The sequence below is a fragment of the Chelon labrosus genome (genome assembly GCF_963514085.1).
Source record: "Chelon labrosus genome assembly, chromosome: 11".
Classification (NCBI taxonomy): Eukaryota; Metazoa; Chordata; class Actinopteri; order Mugiliformes; family Mugilidae; genus Chelon; species Chelon labrosus.
The window spans coordinates 24,202,677-24,227,456 of NC_140344.1; the positions used below are offsets into that span (position 1 = coordinate 24,202,677).

The window sequence follows — 24,780 nt, forward strand, 5'->3', positions numbered from 1 at the left end:
ACATAATATTTTCGTAACACTCTATTGCAGAAATTATGACTTAAATATGATGTGTTTTTTACTTAAAATGCTTGAATATTTTGATAAATTGTGAAAAAACTTAAAGGGGTATAGTTAACTGTTTTCATCTGACAACAATGAGCAATACATACATATATATATATATATATATATATCACTGTTTTTTCCTCCTGTGCGTTTTTTTCAGTATATTATCTATTATCCTGCTGGGGATGGCTGCTGCCATCAAGGAGTGCCATTGCTATGGGGTGGGGGTACTTGGTCTGGTCTAGGTGGGTGCTACATGTCTAAGTAACATCCACATGAATGCCAGGTCCAAAAGTTTCCCAGCAGAACACTCAATTGTTACAAGACAGTCAATGTTATTTACTTCTCCTGTTTTTAATCGTGTGGCTGATCGCTCCTCTAAAGCGTCACATGTTGATGGAAAAGATGGAGTGAATATGAATATGTACGTTGTCAGATATTTGTAATTTCAAAATAAAAGACCCATTTTCAACATTTAACAGTTAAAACGTGGATTCTATATTTAAGTCTTTGAGTAAAACTCCGTGCCATGCAACAGATGAATAAGCATTTAGGTGCAAGAATGATGAAAAAAAGCTCATGATCCCTGTGAGCTACAGTAGGCAGGTAAACGTATAGCCCGGCGGGTGCCTGTCTGTCTCTCTGCGCCTTTGTCTCGTGCCGTCACGCGCGCTCACACACTCACGCACGCACGAAAGCACCTGCCTAAAAGCTGCGTCAGAAAAAAAAAAAAAAAAAAAAAACAGAGAGAGAGAGAGAGAGAATCAAACAGTCTGTGAGCGTGGTGACCATAACAGCCTTTGTGTTTTTTGGATAAGCATTCGGTGGTAGCTCCGGTTATTGTTCTTTTTTAAATTTTGTTTTGTTTTATTATCACCGGTTTGGAGCATTATTAACTTTTGGGCATGTCAGCTTCGTCATTGCCACCTCGTTGATTATTTCACCATGAGCGTGCCGAACAAGTTTTCAGAAAAAAGGTGAGTTTAAAATTTATTTATTTATTTATTTCAGAAGAAAATAATGAATGTGCTCATGAGGTTTGAATTTAAAGAGTATAGTTTAAGGTTAATGTAGGTTAGTGTGTGTATTAAATGTCTTAAAATTGTGTTGCTGTTCATAGTCTACCATTTACATCTTCCATATTTACTCATCATAGCATCTAACGTGTTCCATGTGTTTAATATAAAACAAACAGAAGGTGTCAGTGTAGTTTCTGCTATAGGCTGCTCCAAGAGGGCTCCTAACGTGACAGCTGTGACTGTCTGTATAAGAGAAACGAGCTGACACAGTAATGCCATCCAAAACACTGTGTTTTTATGTGTTTCTCTTTTTAGTCAGCCTCATTGGGGGAACATTACGCCCTGTGTGAATGAGATTTATTTTTGGTCCAAGAACCAAAAGCATCACAGAAGAACGGTTTCCATGCAGGTGCAGAGTGCCTCGTGTGAACTGATATTAAACTCTGATTTATTTATTTATTTGTTTTTTTTTTCATTTGCACAGAAAAGGCACCAAGATTAAGCTGGACAAGCTCTTAAAGGAGAGAAAATGCACCTTTCCACTTCTGATCAAGGTATGGAGACGCCATTTATCTGTTATTTCAGTTGTTTACTAAGTCTGAGCTATGTTTTTATTGTCAGCCCTGACAGGTTGAATTACTATAAGTTATAGTGGTTGCCATGTTTGTGTGGGGTGACGGTAAGGCCTCCAAGCAACCAAACACCCTGTGTTATTCTGCAGGCCATTAAATAAATGTTATTTGGGTGATTACGTGTACTCAGCAGAAGTGATTTATTAGGGAACATACCCTGCCTTGTAATGTTCCTGGCCTGCACCACTGAACCACCGGAGAGAGATGTGCCCTGTTCGCATTGGTTAGAGCAAAACTGATCTAACCTGTGGCATTATTATAAGGCCACATACTGTACTATATCTGAGGTGTTCTCCTAGCATAACCCCTGCCACCTCTTCTTCCTGGAAAGTTCCACGGCTTCCAGATATGCCCTGCTAGGACACATTTATGCAGCAGTGGACTGATTCACCTCCCTCCCTTCCTTCCTGAGTGGAGGGATTAGCGCGTTTCAAAGCCCCTCAGACCTCCCGCTCTGAGCTTCTGTAGGACACGTTTCTACTTACCGTTGATTAAACTTTTAATACAGTTTGGACCTCTTTGCCATTAGTGGACAAACCAGTGGAGCACGAATGACTAAATCCCTTCGATGTGAAACACTGTTCAGAAGGTTACCCCTCAGGCTCTAAAGCTGCCTTTGGCACATTCAGGCTCTAGTCATACAGAAGGAACTGTTTGGAGATGGAAATAGATAAACATATAGGTACAATTATGTATACACAAATGGGGAATGAGGAACATTAGATATAGATCTTGACTTTTAGAAAACCAGTCAAGCTCAGTCTCATGTCTTACATGTGCAGCATTTTACAGAGCAGGGATGGCTGAACTCTTCAATGCTGAATCCAATCATGGCTCCTTTTTTTATGCTTTGATCATCCCTGCACTTGAAAAAAAAAAAAAATGTGCCCCTCGCATCGTTATTCTCATTAATTAGGAATAGCTCTCCCCGCCGGTTGTTAAGCCAAAAGAGGCTCAAGTCAAGAACACAGGAAAATCTTTGAACGCTGGTGAGAAACTGGAAAGAGAGCCGCATCTGAGTCATCATCTGAAGCTGCCAGAAGTGGACTCCCCGCCCGTGGTGTCAGTTCAAAAGATTTTTCTCACTTTCTAAGTTGGGGTATCAAGGCAAGGCATTTGCGTCATTACAAAATAAAGACGCAAGCAGCTGCTCTCAACAGATGCACAACAACCCTGCAAGATGTAAAACACAGTGAGGCTGTAGCAGGCTCTCGGTGTTTTCATGTTTGGTGCTTTTACACAATATGACTCACTGCTGAGGTTCACTGTCGTCAGTGAAGACTTCTTTTTATATCTGAAAGTGTTTGCAGATACTGCACCCTGCACACAATGAATATATTTCTACATTCATGGACGTCTGACTCTGAATTTGGGTGTTCATCCACCAAAATATTACGCTAGGTAGGCTGTGACTTGTTTAGTAACTTCGTGGGTCTTGAGAGTTGAATCTATTAAGTGGAAGTTTGCAGCTAGAGATGCAAATAAGGATTATTTTCTTAATAGAGTGACACAACAGAGATGAAGTTATGATTATAATTGTTTCATTGGAGAAGCTGGACCCAGAAAAAAAGATTTTTGTTGCAGATTTATTTTCTTTCGGTCAAACTGTGATTGAAACCTTATTTAAAAGCACTTTCACTGCACCAGTGTTAGATCATGACCTGTATTATCTTTTGTGAACTTCATGACCGGCTTTAGCGTATTATTTATCAGGGCACACTCTTGCTGCTGGCCCAGCCATCACCCCCCACAGACTGTGGAATCAGGAGAGTGTTACCCTATTATTCGGATGAACCCTGCCCCTGATAGGGTTTCTCATCGCAGCTTTGTCCCATGTTGACACCGGACCCCCTGAATTAAAGCCGGTCATTTAGAGAGAGAGAGAGAGAGAGAGAGAGCTCACTTCTGCTGAATAACAGGCTGCTATCGCTGTCTCCTGACTGTAAAGTGGAGGCCTTAATAAACTAATCACCTCTTTACTCATTTCTACCTCTGTGTTCAGTCATGTGTTGTGTCCATGTTCATGCACGCTTGCATGCATTCATGTGTGCAAACAGAAAGGCCTGTGGCTTGTTGTCAGAGCTCTCATATGGCCCCTACTTGTCAACATGTGAATTTCCATGTTCCATTGGCATAAAAATAGTCCCAGGCATAGTAGCATCCTCATTGCTGTGGATGACACAAGACTGCGAACGCCTGGCCAGCATCTGGGGTCATACTGCCAGGTCTTGCATCCAGTCGTGGTACCGTGTCACAGCTGCAGGTCGTCATGGTGAGGAGGTGATGTGGTGCCGCCCCGCGAGGACAGCCAGCCTGAGACGCTCCTCGAATCCGATAAACATTCACTGAATCTACAAGGAATGCTGGGTAAACAGCCACCCAGGGAGTTTGGTTAATGAGTGCCTGGCTTGGTTGCATGAAGTGTCTGTTTTCCCTTTAACGGTGAGTCATGCAACAACACGGAGCTGCGGGGTATGCCAGCGTCCTCCCCCATCGCACCCTCCCCTCCCATCTCCATAGGCTCAGGAGCATTGTTGTGTAATCAGGCCTTGTGTGAAATATTGTTATATAAGAGGATGTTGTTGCTGTGTTTGGCTCACCGATCCCTTCATATAAGATTGTGCTATATAAAGAATGAAAGCCTTTTGTGGGTGTTCTTTGAATGTTGGAGTCATTTTGTAAATATTCCCTCCACATTAGCAATAAGTCAAGCTCGCCCATAAACATTTCCACAGGTGTACTTTATGATATGTATATTATATTACTTCAACAAGATGTTTTTTTTATTAGAAATATTAAAACATTTAATTAATGTCTTAAAATAAATGTTTTGTTTCATTGTTTTTGCTGCAAAGACTGTCTTAACTCTATCTTCTTCATCTTCTCCTGATTCTCTTATTCTTATTCTTGTTCTTATTCTTATAGGCGGTTTCGACTTATGCATTAAGTCTAAGCTACGGCGACAGCGCAGACCCCTAAGCTGACCGTACGCAGACCCTAACGCCGTAGCCTGACGTGCACCTGCCCAGAAATGTAACTATGCGCCGCGGCAACACAGACCACAAGAGCTGTGATTGGTCCGCTTGGTAGTAGCGTGTTTCCGCTTTAGTATTTCCATCTGCTTCTCCATCTCCGTAATTTTCAAATTGATTGTTTTGGATCAATAAAGATGGAACACAAGAAGTAGAAACAAAAATGAACCCGACTGGCAAAAAAGACACAGCGCCGACTAGTGTTTGGGTGGTGTTGTTACAGAGCGAGCCAGACTGACGAGTGCACAAGTATAAATGGATCGCACCGGCATAGGCTACGTGTTACGGCCTCTACGTCCCGCAGTACTCTAAAACAGCCTTTATTCTTATTCTTATTCTTGAATTAGTTTTCTCCTGCAGTTATAAGGAATGAAAATTGAGTCACATAATCCTGATCACAGTAATCAGGTTTAATCTTTAAGCCATGCCTGTGCTGGTCCCACAGGCCAGAGTGTGTCAGTATATACCTGCAGCATCAGTTGAACACCAGGTCAGTCGATTACATCTAAGTCTGGGATGATAAAGCTTTTAGAGCCTAAGACAGGATGTCCTTTACAAACCTGTCCGCTGTTGTTTTGAGAACGCTTGTGTTTTGGCACCCAGAGACATCGAGAAGTTTCCGGTCCTCGTTTGTTCACATCTGTCACGCACATCGTCCGTTTTAAATCCTGCAATTTGCGCTAATTGTTACAGTTTGAAGGCAGAGTATTGTCTGTCTCAGTCTCGCTCTGACGCGGGGTCTTTTGTGTCCGGGTGGCGACAAAAGCGTATCACCGTGCACAAGTTTGTTGTGGGAGGCGACAGGAGACTTAGTGCTACAAAGGAGGGCTGACCGTGCTCATCTCACCTGGGTGACAAAGCTCACCTCTGTCCCAACTGTAGGACCAAGGAGACGAGCAGGAGCTTTTAAAAAAGCGGGATACAGGCTCACCATAGCTGTTTTAGCTTAAATGTAGAGAATGAAATGTGTTGACTGATCCTGTGCTGTCGAGAGGTTTTTGCCTAGAGGGGCAACATTAGAGCCATTTGCGGACAAGGTGTGTGACCTCTCGGCTGCCAGAGATGCCAGGCCATCATCACTCATGCATGGCTCCATCCTCAGGTTCTCAGACGTGGTAGGGCAGAGTCTGGGGCATTCAGGTCAACACCCGCACCCCACAGGATCAGAGCTGAAGGGTTGCAGGCATATTGAACACCGAAACCTTTGACACACGCCTTCTGATTATGCAGATAAACTCTGAAACACACGTGACCCCGTGTGCAAATTTTACACCACTCCTGCCTCCGATGCCGCGCAAGACGGCAAATTGTTTCATTTGATCGGCTTTATTGAAATGACCGTGGCGTTTTTATGTCGAGCAGAGTCAGACATGGGGCCCTGGGTCAGGTCTAATTCCAGGGATGGGAAACAGCAGATCTTAGATGAAAGGATGATTAATGAGGTAAGGCTTATAACTCTATGGCAACTGCAAAGTGTGCACAACATATAGGCTATCATGTCTTGCTAGAAGTTGTATCGGGAGTTGTTGTCTTGGCTTCCTATGTGACTGTTAACCTGTTAAGTTTATTGAATCCTTTCTAAATATTTTCAGTGTAGGTACGCAAATCACTAAAAAGACTACTCACAGTATTATAAGCTACGTGTTATCTCTGTGCTCGTATTTATATCAGTTTCATTTTTAAGATTTAAAGATAATTGCTTTGCAAAAATTGAAAAGAGCACATGCCTGCAGTGTCAGTTTCTAAGTGACGTATTGATCAGTTGTTGGTTGATAGGACCTTGTCTTGGTGTAAGATTAAGAGATGAGCGTAGACACTTATTGTTTGTTTTGAGCAGTTTTCATTGAGCTTTTCTAGTTGAATGAAAGAGGTTTGGTTTTAGGGCTCACTGACAGCAGGAGAATGTGAACCTTCGTAAAAAATAAATAAATAAAATAAATAAATGGGGAGACAAGCATTTTGTCTGCACTCTAGATTAGCCTCTAAAGTGAGGGATTAATTTTTCAGTCTCACAGTTTCGCGGAAAGGCCTTTACTTATAATACTATCATGGTCTAATCATCTGCTAAACAAGGCCACAGAAAAAGACCTGTGACCCAGTTCTGGTGATTTCTTGTCTGGGTCTCTGTCTGATAGACAAGAGGGACAGGACGCTCTCGGGTGTCTGTTTGTGGTTATTATAGTACGTGAAATGATGAGTAATGTATTATAGAGCATGGGGGGATTATGTTCACTCTGTATGTAGGTGATCTGGACGGGCTGGTACAGTTGACACAGATATGAAGTAATAGGTCAGTCTCCACCTCCTTCATCCGGACATGTGGTTTTAAATGATCTACACCGATCAGGCATAACATTATGACCACCTTCCTAATATTGTGTAGGTCTTCCTTGTGTCTCCAAAACAGCTGTGACTCATCAGAGAATGGACATGGGCCTTCTGAAGGTGTCCTGTAGTAACAGGATGTTGTTAGTGGGTCCTATGGATTGAGGGGAGGGGCCTCTGTGGATCATCCCACAGATACTTGATCAGTTTGTGAATTTGGAGTGAATTTTGAGGCCAGGTCAACACCTTTTGAGTTGTTCTTAAAGCGTTTTTGTGTGTGTGTGCCTGTGTCAGGCTGCATCCTGCTGGGGATGGCTGCTGCCATCAAGGAGCGTCATTGCTGCAGGGGTTATTATGGGGGTCAGTGTCATTTATGTCTCCTGCCAGTGGTTTTAATGTTGTGGCTGATTGGTGTATATCACTGTGGGCAATGATCCTCAGTAAGAGGCGCGAACATAAAAACATGAAGCACAATAAAGACTGTCTTTGGGAGTTTGATATGATATCACAATGTTACTGTTCTGCAACTCTCTGTAGGTGAAATCAATTATTCAGAGCACGCTGTAATGAAAAAGTAACAAAAAAATAGTTGCGAATATATGAAAAACCTTCTTTCATGTCTGTTGAGTAAACAGCTTCACTGCAAGGTCTATTTTAGGAGCTCTTCTGTGGCTTCAGATCATCTCACAGGACCTCACGCATCATATTCATGTCATTTAAGGTGATTATATTTATATTTAAATGCCGCGCAGATTAACTTTTGCCACACGGAGACACATATCAACATCAGAAAATGTCCTTAATAATATCGATCACTTTAAAATACAGTTAAATTTCTTGTTTTGTAACTAGTAGTCAATTTTTTGACGGTGTATACTGCTACTGATTCGTACCAATTTTCTGACTATACCACAGGTATTTATCATTAATTGAGTTTATTTTCTAGTCACAGTACATGATGTTCCTACAGCACAGGGGCTATAACTGATTCATTAACCCATTTAGACCTTGGCAGTGCTTTCCTACAATCAAACAATGTCTTTGTTACTATTGTTGGACAAAAGATGATTCAAGGAGCTTGTTTTCTTGCCTCACCCTCTTCACCCTGGCGGAGAGTCTCTCCCAATGGCTAATAAGATTTGGCTTGCTTAATTTTCAGCTGCATCTACAACCATAATCTCTCTCTCTCTCTCTCCCTCACACACAGACACATACACACACACACAAATGCATGAAACACAACGCAGTACTTCTGATAGAGAATGAGGATAATCAGGCTAACATTGACAATTTGTTTTGATTGTAATAACTTCTGCACTAAAAGCTTATCAGATCATATTTTAATACACCGGCTACATGTGGGTTGTTCATCAGTTACCATTGTTACAGTAGCCTTGGATGAGTCAGTTGCCCCCGTGCAAATATCAACCCCTGCAAGGTTGAGACTCCACAGACTTTAGATGAGAACCTATTCATAGCAAAATAGTTTTAGTTTTGCATTCAAAAAATATTAGTCATTTCCACAGTTAGGTTGATTATGTGTGGTTAAAGGAATGTGATCCTTTAAGCCTTGGTCCACTGAATTTACACTCATAGATAGCAGCTGAAATAGAGACTAAACAAATATTACCACAAACAGTTTGTCAGTCTACACTTATTTGCAGAGCAATTTCAAGCACCATTAACATGTAATATGTAAGTCACAATTAAGCCTATAATCGCCCGTGTGTCCATGAGCGTGTCTAAGTATATATGTGCTTGTGTCAACTTGTGAACTTGACCCATATTTCACATGGCGGCGTGCTGTCACGCACGCTGTCAAGCCGGCTGTGCGTCTAAAACTGCAGATGCCACGGTCCACCTGCCGGTCAGGTCAAACTACCCGCAGCCCTCTCTGCCAAAATTGCAGAAGACACTAACACTGTCTGTTTTGGCCGGCAGCTCGGCTCACTTCAATTTGCCTCGTCTGGCACCTGGCAGCAATTAGCCAAGGACCCAACAGAATGTAAGGCACCAGATTATGGAGCCATCAGAGGAGGTAATTCGGTCTCATCTGGCCCGCTGTAGCCAGTCCAACCACCTGCTGTTAACTCTATCCAGATCTGGCTGGATGGTTTAAACACATGGAAGAGGTGTGGCCCGGGAAGAGCGACAGCTTGTCAAAAGATACCTATAACTGTGTGTGTGTGTGTGTCGATGAGTTAAATGTTATAAGAGAAATACTTAAAGACACAGTAAGTAGTTTAGAGAAGAGATACAGCAGCTACTGTACCGCTGTGTCAAAACTGGCTGAGTGTGCCGTAATGGAATACAGTACCACGGTGCTACAGGAATAGCAACATTTTCCTGTCACCAAAACACGGTGATTTACAGATTTTATTTTTGGCTGAGGGATGGAACTTGTGTAAGAAAGAAATACATGCACTCATTGAGAGTGTGTCCTTAATAAAAACAACGTTTAAAATGAAAATTTAACACTGAAACCTACTTAGTAGCTTGAAGTTAAATAAGAGGATGGCACTTAATTATATTCCAGTTAATACCTAGCAAACAAAAATGCATAAAGAAGTGAACTGAGGTGAGTAAAACTCTTTCTTCTTCCGTGGCCTGCAGCAAAACGCTCACAGCCAGCCTCGGTGGCCTGTCCTGCTGTGGACTCTGCAGCTCTCTACTGCTGTGTGCTGCAGGCAGGAGGCCAGGGCTGGGGTCGAGTAAACTATTTGTCAGCAAGAGTGTAGGATCCCACAGGGGTTTGTGGCAGCAGGTGGAGACGGGTAGAAGAGAGGGAGGAGCAGATAAGGAGAAGCAGGTGGGGAATATGACATCCCCGCTGGCTTTGTCTCCAGGATACAGTGGCAAGTGAGAAGGAAAGTTGCGGGCGTCTGTTGGACCACATGGGAGGCCCATTAGAGCTCTACCTCCTCCCTGTCTCACTTCCTAAAACCCCATGAAGAGCCCACCTGGGAGGATGATGGGATATGTATCTACAGTACGTTTCTCTCCTCGCCTGTCTAGTCCCACCTCGCCCCCCTACCCTGCACTCCCAGAGGCCCCTTTTACAGGAAACTAAGTGCCAGGCCCCTACTGCTTTGTCTCCGGATCAGGATGGGTCCCTAGTTGAGTCCCGTCCACACGTCACTGGCAGCAGAAAAGACAGAGAGCACTCCCTCACCGATTATAGCAACACCACAAAGCAACAGAATCCTCCTCTCATTGTCTCTCCACTCTGTCTGTATCCCGGAGCAGAGAAAAACAGTTTGCAGAAACCCGGCAGAGAAGAAAACACAGGGGCACTGAGGTCCACAAACAACCGGAACGTAACCTTATATGAATAAATGACGCAGTGAAGCCAAGACTAGAGTACAGTGGAGAGCTGTGAAGAATCAAGGGAAGTTCTGTGTTAATTCATTCAAATCTTCAGGATTTATAAACAAGAAGCTCGCAGAACTGAATCCAAACAAAACAGCAGTTCATGGTTCACCCAGAAGGATTATATTACAGCAAATGGATTCAATAAGCAGCATCCTGACTTTCTAAAGTAGAAACCAGAGGAAGTGCAGGCCGGGCTCTGTCGTCACCTTGTCTCTGATCTGCTGAGTAACTACCTCTACGTCTGACTGGAAGTGATGTCTGGCGGTTGAGGTGGGCTTCAGGGTGCGGTTGTGGCAACATGGAGGAGATGTGCTATGTGGGAAGACGGGACCTCACCTGCCTGCTGTGGTCTTAGCCTCCTCCAGGGCTGCTGCTGCTGGGGCAGGAACAGGAGGGTCCAACCGGAGGTATGTTTAGAGGCCAGCACAGCCGCACCCATAGTCCTATGTACTGTGCTGTACACTCCTACGCTTATCATTTATCCTTGTTTGATCCTTTATTTTCCTGTTCTGAGCACTTAAATGTTTATTTTTAGATTCACTTACTGGTACACGGTCCTCGTTTAAACTGTAATTCTTTGTTGCATGAAGGCTTGGTTGTCATGGTGAGATATACTTTATTGTTTTGCTCCGTCTGCTCTCATGCGTCGTCTAATTCACCATCACCAGGGTGACGAAATGCACACAACAAAAAGTCTCTCCCAGGTGAACTGTGGCATGGTTTACCGTTACAGTTGAACAGGCAGCCTTGTTGTTTCGTATCGTTTCCCGTCTTTACGCTTGGCTTTTACTTTTAGACACGCGTATGAGAGTGGTAACTCATCTAGCTCACGTTTTCCCGTGCGCAAACAAATGTACAGTGAGTTGTAACTGAGATTGTATCAGGTGAATACCTCCTACTGGATCCTGTGTCAGTATTGATCAAGTTTAAATGAGCCCATTCACTTCTGAGAAAACCGTGTGTTTCCCATTTCCATCTTGCTGTGCCTGTGTTCTCCTGAAAGGTCGCTCCGCCAGCTGGGGCCAAGTACATTCAGTTCTCCAAGGTTTCTAGCAGCAACTGTTTGATCGCTCCCCACAAAGAGTGCTTTATGATTAAGCTTTACTTTAGTTTCATTGCCGACCCATGAAATGCAAAAACAGGCGAGGGAGTGAGGGAATAGATTATGGGGAGAGTGTCATAAGGAGGGCAGGAGCAGCTTCCCCAATAGCTGCTCATCCCCAGAGGTGAAGCTGATTACTGAAGTGGCAACCGCTGTTGCATAATAGCTGCAGTCTTATCATACTCATCTCCTGTACTCCTGAGATAATCATCACATGGAGCATCTGACTTGTTTCCCCCCCTGCAGTCGGGGTTAGTCATTTTAAAAACGAATGTCCTCTCCCTGCATGTGCATCATGGGGACAACGGCATGGTGTTAATGCTGGTGTCTTGTTACAGTGAAGTATATGATGGGATTTCATATTACCACTGTTGCTGGGGGGAAAACTTGCAACTGTTTTGTAGAGGTTGAACTGAAGTTTGCTTTGCTCCTGTGTCCTGGTTTTATAGAGTTTAAAGTTAAATGTTTGTTGGAACATAGGGTTGAACCCTTTTTTCTTCTTGTGAACTTCAATAGCATTTATCTTATAATAAACAAGCTATTTTCTATCACACAGCTTATCATCTAGAGAAAGGCACCCATATTCTATGAAAACTGTAAAGGTCATTAAAACAACATTTTTATTTTATTTATTTATTTATTTTTTTGTCATGTGATTAGTTTCTGGTGCAGTCACGCGTAAAATAATCTAAGACATTTTCTGTAAGTTATCCACCTCTTCAGGGTCTTTGCATCGGACCGAGGATAAGATTGGATGAGACGACGGGATTCGCTATTGGCAGAGCAGAGCCGCCCTCAATCTCGTCCTGAGATAGTCAACATAACATTTACTGTATTTTAGGTGCGCTCAGGCAGTGTGGCCAGGACGTGCGTGCGTCGGCGTAGGGAGCCCTCTCTGTACAGCGTCGGTGTTGGCCAGAGCATCAGTCTCACAGCATGGTGTAGGTGGATGACAGCTAACGGATAAAAAAACAAATCTATATCGGGACTGCCCCAGCTGTCAGCGGCAGAAACCTGAACAGGTGGCTCCTTCGGCATCGGCTTCAAGGCGCAGAGACCCTCAACAGCTTGTCTCCCTCGCTAATCTCCTCTGACGACAGCGCATTTACCCTGCGCGCGTAAAACCGGGAGCTCGGCTGGTTTGGGCTGGGGGGGATCTGATCAGTCATCGGGATTTCACTCATCAGTGTCGAGTCAGTGCTCATCACGAAGTTGCGCTCGCGGAAAGTGTGTTTTGGTTTTGAGGCTGCACTGACAAGAGTTGGATATAATGACTCTTTCCTGGATTTTATAATTTCTCCCGTGTGTTTGGATTGTCAAGATCGACAGTGATAGCACAGCATGTTGCCAGAAATAAATAACAAGGTGAGGCACTGTTGTTGGTTCACTGGTTGGCTGATAAAACTACGATTTCTTATGCTTATGTGTAATTTGACTTGTATTCAAATTCTTATTTTAGCAACTTTAAACATTTCAAAACAGATGTAGGATTTTCTAATAATTGCAGAGTTAATGTGGTTATCTAATCTAAGGATGTTTTACATAGTTATAGCATAGAGTATATAGGCTATTTTAATATCTCTGTATTGTGTCATAATTCTGCATAATTCAGGAACTTCCCTTGGAATAAGAGTTAGTTTTGCCCAGATACAGGGCTAACGTCCAGGCTGATTCCATTTTGGGAGAAACCTTAAACAGTTATATGTTACACAATGAAAATAAAGCAAATTCACCCTTCATTGTACATTCAAACTATGTGCGTGCCCATTCATGCCAAGAATGTGAAGTTATTCTTACTTTGGAATAATCTGCATTTCTCCTCCACAAGTTATCCCACTCGCACGCTTATTTTGTAGTCCACCCCCTTTCTCTTGTCCGCATGCCAAGTTCTGATGAAAAATCTGATCCATTTCTATTTCAGTCGTTGTTTAGCCCTCTTATTTCAGTGTTTGTTGTGCTGACAGTTTCTGTAAGTCTATATGCGTTCTGGTGTATTTTTCACACCTTACATGGAAACTAATATAAATTTAACCGTCGCTGATTTTGGAACTTAAAAAGAGTTTCAGTGCTTTTCTTGCCATACCGCTGATTGTTTTATCACTGATTGTTTTTCCACTAACCCCATGGACGAACGCTCATTTTGATCACATGCACTGACCAGAGGTTACTTTACAAGAGTCGTTCCCTGCGTTCACTTCCAGGTGCCAACGAGAAAAGGCTTGTGATGAGAGCTGAAAACGGCTCGATAACGTGATTATACATTGAAAAATGACTGTATCTGACATATCTGACATGTGATAGTGTTGAGGGAGCACCGTTTTACAGTTTGTTGATGTTTGCCCTCAGTTACTGATGGTTTTATAGCTTTGGTTTGACCCTTTGCCCAACTGACCCTGCTGGAGGACATTAATGAGCCATGGCTGCTCCCGCGTACCTGCTGGGATGATCCTGCCTCCAGCAAAGACCCCTGGGCACATGGGCATAGTTCTCATTGGGCACAGGTTTTGGTTCCTTACTTGTGTTTCTTTAGATATGTAACTTTAACGTGTTGGCATTGAGAGAGAATGTGCTCCTTCACAAATGCTTTGGGTGTAAATGATGCACAGGAAGGACAATTTAAACCATCATTGAATGAAATTTCATCCAAGTCTAAGTTTGAAGCATTAAACAGTATGTCATCCACTGTGTGGAATACAGAAATTTGCTAATTTACAGCTGACACTTATCTCTTTACCTGGATTTAACTGCTATCAAAACTTACTCTTTATTGCTAAAGATACTGAAATGCATTTGTTGGAGTGGAATAAAAAGTTAATAGTCACTATATTTTTTTTGGGCACTTGGGTGCATGACATGATGTCACTGGGTTTCCAGTGGCTCATTGCTCATTAGCCAGGCTTACAGCAGACCTCTCTACAGGTGATGTTTTAGAAGTCAGGCTGCCACAGTGACCTACATGACTCCAGCTGTCAGTCACATTGCTCCTGAGATTTTATTTTCAGTGTAAAGGGAGAAGACTGGGAGTTTGCACGCTTACGCTGACTCTGACCTGACCTGTTGCTTTTGCTTCTAAGTCCGTACATAGGCTTCAGATTATGATTTGGAAGCTGTTTCCTATCTGGCACCTGTAGACATCACCCCAATCTCACCCTCCTTCTGTATACACCAGACTGCTAGAGTGAGTTTAGCACATATCCCCAAATGAGGCTAAGCTTTATTTCCCCCATATGGTGTCGCCCGTCTCAGTCGCACGCTCACCTGCTGATTAATAAAGCACGTGTAAGCTGGCTTGGTGCTGGAGAGAATCATGCAGGATCATTCTAAGCACGTGCGGCACCGTTTTTTTTTTTTAGACCATCCGGAAATCTGTTGTTTCCTCTTCTCAGCGTTTATTGCTTCCCTTGAACACATTCAGTCAAATGGATCTCCAGTGTGCACAAGCTCGGAGGCACGTGTACACCGACTGCCTAACACATGGGGGTGCACGCGCGCACACACCTGCACAAAGTAGCAGGTACACAGAGTACTAAAAAGGGATAGGATCACTGTTGCTGGGTTTTGGGGGAAGTAATCTATTTTAGGATCATAGTGCATTATTTTCTCTAGTCTGGTTTCAAGCTGTCCAGTGGCTATGTGTTTCTGATGACTAGGGATGAAGCCAGCATGAACATAAGAAGTTGTTCCATTATCGTTTTACTCGACTGCTTTAATCTGTTTCCCAAACCTGACTAAGAGATGTTTTTATAATACATCACGCCATAAAAAGCCGTTTTATTTCCAGCCAGTTGGATAGAAAACTTTATTTTTTTTCTTGTGTTTTATGAATCGCTCTCATTATGTCCCACAGACATCACGGCCCGAGGCCTTCCCTCACCCTCACAGACACCCCACGGAAGGCAGCCGTATTGGAACAAGTCGACCCTGCTCGCAGGTGAGCGCCTCTCCTCTGCGAGATGCTGCAGCAAATTACCCAAAACACATTGTGACGACATTGACATCTTTTCCTTATTGTGTTTAAATCATTGAAACCTTGCTCCTCCTTCTTTGTTTTGCACATGTGACCCCAAAAAGCTATCTCCTGTTGTAATTAAAAGGCTTAGACATCACTGAGAATTATTCTTCTTATTGATAACAGCTCCTTAGTGTATAAGTGCCTACTTGAAGCATGTTCACTATGTTCTCTACAGTTCGTGTCATTTGTGCCAACCTTAGACAAGCATGAATGGTCCGTTGCACATCTGTGCGCGTATGTGGTTATGTGGTGTAACGCATCACAGGTTTCCAATGATACAAGAGCATCTTATTCAAGCAGCATGCCCTCTGGATATGTACAGGCACGTAACTGTGTTTACTTCCTTTGCCTGTTGTGGCAGGTGCTTGTGACTATATTTAGCCCTATCTCTATGCGTCATAACCAAGTTGGCAGATCCTGCAGAGGCCTGTAACACGTGAGAACAAGCATCGGAAAAATCTACTGTAAAGATGGAGAGGAAGAAAAAAAATAAAAAAAGGATGTCCCATCTTAACACAGTGCATCGCTGAAGGGTGTGACAAGCAAACTTGGTGTGGGGAATGTTTTCTGAGGAACAGTCTTCCCATCATTTTGCCCATCATTGCCAGGGCTCCGGCCTCGCAAGCCTGCGACACATGTAATCATGTTCTCACAGCAATCAGGGTGGCAGCTAGAGAAAAGCAGGTTGCTGCACTTAACGTCCCCCACAAAGCCGCCACAGACAGATTCTGTCAAGATCCAGCCGCATGGGGCTTTGTCCCCATTTCACTCTCACCCTGATCAGTAATTCCAGCCGCTACCTGCTGGAGGTCTGGGTCACCTTAGCCTCCACGGACGAGAAGTGCATGTCGGGAGGTAGCTAGCTGGGAACAGAAACCAAAACTGACAAGTTGCAGACCCGATACAAACACATACTCATGAAAAACTGAAAGGGTTTGTAACAGGCTTGTACTATAAAGAATAATGAAATAAGATCTCGCACTTGCTGACTACTGAAATGCAAAGTGTTTTAGTCCACACTGGAAAGGATTTTAAAAGTCTCATATTTGTGGAAGCTGTATTTTAAGTTGTATTTTAGTATATATTATCAGACACACAGTATATAGATATCAGTGTTCCTAATTTTGTGACAGGTAAGCAATACATTTAAAACATTTTCTCTGTTTTACAGAAGTTTGGCTCCGGTGTAGGGACCCTGCCTCAGCTTGAGCCACCAGTGGTCCAAGTGGTGGTCAGCAATGCCAAAAACCAGCACCAGCAGTCAGACAGCATCCTGCCCCAAATTGCCAACAAAGGAGGTCAAAATAACTATCAGACACACCCGGTAAGACTCTCAAATCTTTGCATAATAATGTGTGATTAGCTAGTTTATATAGTTCAGTAAACTGAAACCTCTGTGTGCGTTATTTAACAGGATGAGAGGCCGAAGCCCACCCAGCAGTTCGCCATGCGGTTTGGTGCAGCAATGGATAAAGTGTCAGCGTCCCGTAACGGCAAGATTTTCAGCAACAAGGTGGAGAAGGAGAAAGTGTTTGAGGGACAAAGATTACCCATGTCACCTATAGGTATGTTATTATTAATCAGAGAGTGCTGTGGGTGTTTTAACACAAACAACTATGTAATATTTTTTAATTCCCCTTGTGGAATGAAAATAGCATGCTGGCAGTGGAAGACGGTTGTTCACAATCCTCTGCACTTGGCAGAGGTGTTACAGTATCAGTCTGACTCATCTTGTCCTCCTCCTCCTCCTCTTCTTCTTACTTTCTGTTGCAGAGGCATTAAATAACTTCCAGGAACGGCTCACGGAGTTTGAGCAGGAGGAAATCATGGACTACTCAGAGGTCTGGTTCCTGGGCGCGGGCTCCCAGAAGATCGAGGGTTCCCAGGGAGCACCGCAGAACTCTGGATACGATGACGAGCATGGAAGCTACATCCGGGTAAGGTTTTAGATGATGCATTAAAGGTTGACATCAGTAGTTTTATCAGGGTTTCAGCCTACCTGGCCTCCTTTGGGATGTTATACAGTACATTGTCAAGGACTATTTTACACCAGAAACTCAGTGGCAGCCACTAGTTTCAGTTGACAGACACAGAAAAATTAATTCATTCATTCATTTTCTGTAACCTCTTGTCCTCTGGAGGGTCGTGGGGGGGGGGCTGGAGCCTATTGGGCGAGTGGCGGGGTACATCCTGGACAGGTCTCCAGTCTACCGCAGGGCTAAGACAGAGAGACAGACAACCATTCACACTCACACCTACAGCCAATTTAGAATCACCAGTTAACCTAACGAGCATGTCTTTGGACGGTGTACCTGGAGAGAACCCACGCAGACACAGGGAGAACATGCAAACTCCACACAGAAAGGCCCCAGTCGGCCGATGGGTTTGAACCCAGAACCTTCTTTAAATTAATTATATTTGCAGAGGTTTGCAAAATATGATGAGATTACAAAGAACACTGCATGAAGTTTTTTCCTTTCCATATTAAAGCTTGAAAAGAGAAGCAGTTTGTTGACCCTACACAGTAATTTAGCAAGCTTTGCCATTAAAACTGAAGCCTAACACACGTATTGAAAAAATCGGAACACAACGTTAATGATATATGGAAGCGGCAACGACGTTTTCTGCATAAATATACATATAATTATAAAGTGGTCAGCACTGATTATCAGATAATTTCCCTCATGCGCTCAAAACTGCCGGCATGCTTCCTCAGAGGCTTCTTGTTTCCTTCACTTCATTTACAAGCATGCTCATGCAACTGTGTGCATAGACAAGACCTTTAAACAATTATGCAGAAGGAAGAAGTGGTAACGCGAGACATTCACTCGTACGCACACATACTTTAAAGCTTCAAAGCTGCCCGAGCTCAACTGTATACGACCAGATGTCTTCCATTGGCCTTAATCCAGCAGCTGCGGGCTTGAGCCTACCGTTCAGTCTGACTGACTTCATTGTTTTTATGGTGTATACAAAAAAAAAAAAAAAACAACCACTGAGGTCACAAACCCTGCAACAACAGGCTTAACTAATAAATCAGACGGCTGATAGGTGGTTTTGTGTCAACAGACAATATGTAATGAATGAGCTGTTTAAGGCTGAGTGACTGACTATTGTTTTTAGACTCTCATGTGTCTATTGAGGCTTATCTCGCTGTCACAGCTTTGACTGACACTTACAGCAAAGACAGAAGACAGTTAATACCACAGAAGAAGATACTGCCTGTACCCTAAGGCTGTAATGTCATACATATTATATTCATGTTATGTAATGTTAATAAATTATGTAGTTTACACACTTTTAAATGTTTTTGTTGAGTGAGATATATTTTCCTTTCATTACAAGCACACATTACATTACACTGAGGCCTGCTTAAATATTCATTTAATATTCATTTGCGCCCCACCTCTTGCTCTTCCAGGTGCTCCACGACCACATTGCCTACAGGTTTGAAGTGCTGGAAGTGATCGGAAAAGGCTCGTTTGGGCAAGTCCTAAAATGTCTGGACCACAAGACCAATGAACTTGTAGCCATCAAGATGATACGCAATAAGAAAAGGTAACACCACAAAAAAAAAATACTGAATTATGAAAAATAATTTTGTTTCTTTCTGCCCAGTTCTGATTTACCAGAAGAAGAAAAAAAATCCTCAAATAATCAACTTAAAATGCTTTAAAGCTGTTTTCTGCATTACTGTTGAGATCATTTGAGATCCAATACCGTGTTGTAAGTTTTTTTTTTTTCCCCACATGCCGGCACTGTGATCATTTTACATTGCAGAAGTCTGCCAAATCGTCAAGACCTGATTTAGCATGATAGAAGTCGGCAGCTCGTGGTGTTGCCTTACCTTTCCTTTCCTCACTGACGATCACGGTGGCTACTAATGCCCGAGTCCTTTAGGTTAGATGCGGGAGCCATCAGGTCTTGCCACTGCTTCAATAATGCAGAAAACAAAATGGGTGCAAACTGCCACAGCGCTGCATCTGATAAAACTCTCCACTGTGTCTGATCCCTATCTTAGATCTACCCGCTTCTTTCGAGAAATATTTTAGGGGATTTTTAGTGGAAATTAACATAAAAATATATATCTTTTTCATTTTCTTACACCTGTACATTTGTGTGTAGGTTTCATCATCAAGCTCTAGTTGAGCTGAAGATCCTCGACGTCATAAAGAGGAAAGACAAAGACAACCTGCACAATGTCATCCACATGAAGGAGTACTTCTACTTCCGAAATCACCTTTGCATCTCCTTTGAGCTTCTGGGGTTAGTATGGTTGCTCATTTTCAGCAGGCATGCAAGCAAGAGTCTTATCGGACGCTATAAAGACATTAGTGAATAATTGATCTTTTAATCAAAGGTATTAAAGGTGAGCCACATTTCCCAGGTACAACAGCAGAGTGTGAATACTCTCGTGCTTATCAAATGCACTTCTCATTTGTCTCTGTTGTGCCATCACTTCTGAGTAGCTGCAACCAATCAGGAGTTAAGTGATTACCTGTGTACCTTAAGCTATCGGTGTTCGGGCATAGATCACCCCTGATATCTATTTGAAGGGAGATCGTTTTGTGTATCACTCTGGCTGAATGACCTTTAGAGGACGTCTTGGACTGCCACCTTGTCTAACATTACTGTCACCGAATCCTTTAGTTAAGGCCTTGATTAGGGCCCTATCTCTTACCCCGTCTTGCTTCACGGTGTGAAGGATCCGGTTACACAGGCTAAAGAAGTTTATGCTTATCACAAGGAGTACGAAATAGAAGGATATGCTATGTGTCTCGACTGAGCACAATCGCAGGTTATTTCCAAGTATGTGCTTGACGGTCAGCGGTGGTTTTATCATGGGTGTTGAGTGACATCGAACTTAGCAGCCTTCTTTTTTCAGAGCGTTTATTTGAGGCGCATGTTATTCGTGTGGTGAATCCATACTGGGATGTGCTTTTCCTAGTCCTGCATGAACAGAACAGACGTACGCTCGTAGAGGAGAGAAAAGGAAATAGTTGTGAGGGAAGAGAAGAGAAGGGAAAGCAGTTTGACCTTTATTCAGAAGAGATGTATTTGTATTTTTGTCTGCACCATGAACTGATCATTTTTGCTCTCTTCGACAGGGTCAACCTATATGAGCTCATCAAAAAAAACAACTTCCAGGGCTTCAGCATCGCTCTTATCCGTCGGTTCGCCCATGCACTTCTCAGATGCCTGCAGATGCTGCACAGGGAGAAGATAATCCACTGTGACCTCAAACCGGTACTGACTTCCATAGAATCAGAATCAGAATGCTTTCATTGTCCTTGCACGCTGTACAGTGAGAGTTTAAAGTCTCGCTTTACGGTTTGCATAAGAGCAAAAGAAGGCAGCATAAAAAAAAACACTTTAAAATAAACAGTATATAATAAAATACAACAAGGCGCAGATAAGATAACACAGAATATATTAGAAAAACACTCAACAACAACTAGACAGTAGTTAGTAATACCGTAATCCGCTTTTAGAAGATAAATTGTGGAACTGAATGAAATGTCTATCGTCATCTATAGCTGATTGGAACCACAAATTTACCATGAATCACTGTACAGCTGCTGACGATTGCATTGCAAATATTATTCCTTATAATAAAGTAAATTGTGCTCCATCTTGTGGACGATCTGAATATTGCACCAGTACTACACTATACAGTATATGAGCACCGTTGTCTGAATGTGTTTGTTTATTGTTCTGAACAGGAGAACATCCTTTTGTCTCAAAGAGGGCCCGGGAACATCAAGGTGGTTGACTTTGGATCGAGCTGCTACGAACAACAAAGAGGTAAGAAAGAGGACGAAACTGCAAAATCCGGTGGTTTGAGAATAAATCGTGTATCTCAACTCTCACACATCACATGTGCGTTTATTTAATTTTCCTTCTACTTTCAACTTCCTTCAGTGTACACCTACATTCAGAGTCGCTTCTACCGCTCTCCAGAGGTCATCCTGGGTCACCCCTACAGCATGGCCATCGACATGTGGAGTCTGGGCTGCATCCTAGCGGAGCTCTACACCGGCTATCCTCTCTTCCCGGGAGAGAGCGAAGTGGAGCAGATAGCTTGCATAATGGAGGTGTGACATATTACTTATAATATATATGTATTTAGTCAATTTACTTTTAACTGTTGTAAATGCATAACAATTTTAAATAAGTTTTAAGGCATCTGAGTATTAAGGAGTCCTGATATTTTAACTTCCAGGTTCTTGGAATGCCTCCAAATGACTTTGTTCAGTCAGCATCAAGGAGGAAGTTATTCTTTGGTGAGAATCTTTGATGTCTTTATTCAGTGGATCCTCTTTTATACAGTGTTAACCAGAAATCTGTGTACACTGTACAGGCTAGAATGAAGGGCGTCTTCTACACATGTTATTAGACTTTTTATTATTATTGTTATTAACTTTCCAGCAGCTAATCCACACTGTTTTTTTTGTTTTGTTTTGTTTTTCTACTTGCAGACTCAAAAGGAAACCCGAGGAACATCACCAACAGCAAGGGGAAGAAACGGAGACCCAGCTCCAAGGAGCTGTCCGCTGCTTTGAAAACTAACGATGCCTTGTTCTTAGATTTCATCAAACGCTGCCTCAGGTATGTCTATAATATCTGTAACTGAGCTTAAATGTTATATATTACTTTGTCGGGACTTAATACAAGTATTCTTTCATTAAAGAAGAAAGTGATTGTTGACCTTCACTTCTACTGTGTTTTTCAGTTGGGATCCAACTAAGCGCATGACTCCTGACGAGGGTTTACAGCACGAATGGATCCTGGAAGGAAATTTCAACCGGACCAGAGCCAGGCCTACAGTGAAGAAGACCTCAGACAGTTCGACGAGCACAGACAGACAAGCTAACAGCAAGCCTGGTAAGAGCACAGCCTGCCTGCATTCACATATAGTTACAGCAAATACTTGTTTCATATCTATAAAATCTATACAGTTCAGGTTGAGCATGCTGCTCATTTGAATTTTTCCAATTCACTTTATCTATTATTAGTAGACCCACTATCTAAGTTAGGACCATAACTGTTGTTCTCACTGCAAACTGACATTTAATGTGCTCTGTTTCCATGGCACAGGAGAGAAGGTCAGCTCAGAAAGTAAAAGCAACGACAAGCTGAAGAGGGAAAGTTCAGCAGCAGGAACAAAGATGGCCCCTGCCGAGCGTCTGCGGCCCATCGGGGCCTCGGCAGAGGAGGAGGTGTGTGAAAGCGAGGGCAAGCGCTCCACGGATACTAAGCAACAAGGAGAGAGCGGAGAGAGGCCCGTCCACATCATCATCAAGCCTCAAGAGGAAAAGTGCGCGGACAGGAAAGACAGCCAGGAACCGACTAAGTGTTTGCCCCCAATCATGTAATATTCAAAGGGAACCGCGTTACGTTCACGACAGTGGGAAGTGGAAGTTTTGTTTTAAACATGGCCGACGAGAAAGCTGCATTTTGTTTGGCTCTGCACGTGTGAGAAATTAAACGATGCTTCAAACGGTCATTTGCAACAAACACTGCCACGTTGCGACATGATGTAAACAGAAAAGTCTGAGAAAAGTCTCAGTTTCAAGTTGGAAAGCAGCTCAAATGAACGTTTTCCACTAACAGGTAGGAAGGTACTTGGTTCCCACATGTTGTTTAAAAAATATAGTATAGGGGAGATACAGTGATCATCAGTAAAGAGGAGCATCTATTTATTGTTTTAAGTATACAGTCATAGGGTATTATTTCTGTTCTGTGAAACTTTTTTTTAAAGCAGTTGACAGGCATTTTGTCTATGTGTGTCACAACCGAGACACCAAACTAATATTATTAAATATTTAACATAAGATGGAAATGTTGTTTTTAGATTCTTAGCGCAGCATCACGTTTTAGCTGACACCGTCTCCTTGTATTATTTAGTGAAACCAATCTTTGCTGCGCATTGAAAATCTCTAAACAGGTGAGACTTTGCACGTGATAAAATAAAAATGTGCATGGGTAGAGTAAATGATGAAATATGTTATTGCTTTTTATTCATTTAGAAGTTGTAGACTCATTTGACTTTCATAAAGGTGAAAGACTTCGACGATTGTGTGCAATAAAGGCTGAGCCAAATGTTTTTTCTTTTTTTAATTACAAAAATAATGAAATAATTGTCATGTACATTTTTAATTGTAGAATGAAACTGATGACATACTGACGGTTAATTATTTCAGTTATTTATTGTGGAATATTCTGTGTTTCATATTTGTTTAACAATTTAAGTCAAAAACCATAAAACATGTATTTGTTATAGAACTTATTGTACATATTTCTGCTGTAATTTCTTGGACTACAGAACATATTTTAAGAAAATATTTAGACAAGGTTTTACTTGTTGTGTTGTTACTGTATGAAAACATTTTGTATGTCTGTGGTATTCCTAATATTTTTTACATTAGAAACAAAAAGACAATCCTATTATTGATAGTTTGTGCCTTGCAGTATTAGAAATATTGCACTTTATTGTTGTGCGTGTGTGTGTACACATGGATTAGAAACTTGCTGAGATGGTTTTGGATTACCCCGCCAGGATCCCCTTTATCTGGCAAGATGATATCTAACAATTTAACTAGCTTTTTATAACTGACTTGTCTTTTAGTCGCCAACAGAGATCTGACTTATAAAGTGTAGACCTGTGCACTCACTATGTATTAGCTTAGTAACCAGTCCTACGGAGAGGATGGATTGTAGCTGAGACGGGATATGTCGAGAAAAGTACTTTTTATGTCTTTTACGATTAAATAAAAAGTTGTTTCAAAGGCCATGTGTGTTAGATATTTCATAATTTTTCTCCTATGTCAGCGTGTCCATGGATATGAAAAAGCAGCGTAATGAACAAAACAGCAAAACTACTAACCAGCAGTCATTTCAAATGTATATATAGACTAATGGTGTATGATATATACATTTTAATGTTAGTTTATTAATGTTTACAAAAAACACTATAGCAGAGGTGTTCAACAGGGGGTCCGCGCCCCCAAGGGGGTCCACGGAGGTACTGCAGGGGGCGTCTACTTTTTTTTTAATATATATATATATATATATATATATAAATACACATATACATAAGTAGGGGGTCCCCGCTCCATCTCTCCATCAGTTTGGGGGTCCTTGGCCTGGAAAACGTTGAAGATCCCTGCACTGTAGTATTATTATTGTTGTTGTTTGTTAGTAATTAAAAATCAAGTGACTACGATATTAACTTTTT

General features: G+C 42.3%; 1 protein-coding gene across 1 annotated transcript; it reads left to right on the forward strand.

Moving 5' to 3' along the window:
* Positions 1-993: 993 nt before the first annotated feature.
* Positions 994-24,205, forward strand: dyrk4 (dual-specificity tyrosine-(Y)-phosphorylation regulated kinase 4; the record flags this gene model as incomplete). The annotated part of the gene is made up of 15 exons (XM_084555817.1): positions 994-1,025; positions 1,552-1,621; positions 15,378-15,461; positions 16,714-16,866; positions 16,957-17,107; positions 17,316-17,479; positions 18,964-19,100; positions 19,668-19,808; positions 20,651-20,789; positions 21,266-21,347; positions 21,465-21,637; positions 21,766-21,826; positions 22,022-22,151; positions 22,276-22,427; positions 22,641-24,205. 15 exons carry the CDS (start codon positions 994-996, stop codon positions 22,916-22,918), a joined length of 1,947 nt encoding a protein of 648 aa, XP_084411943.1. The 3' UTR covers positions 22,919-24,205.
* Between the last annotated feature and the right edge of the window lie 575 nt (positions 24,206-24,780).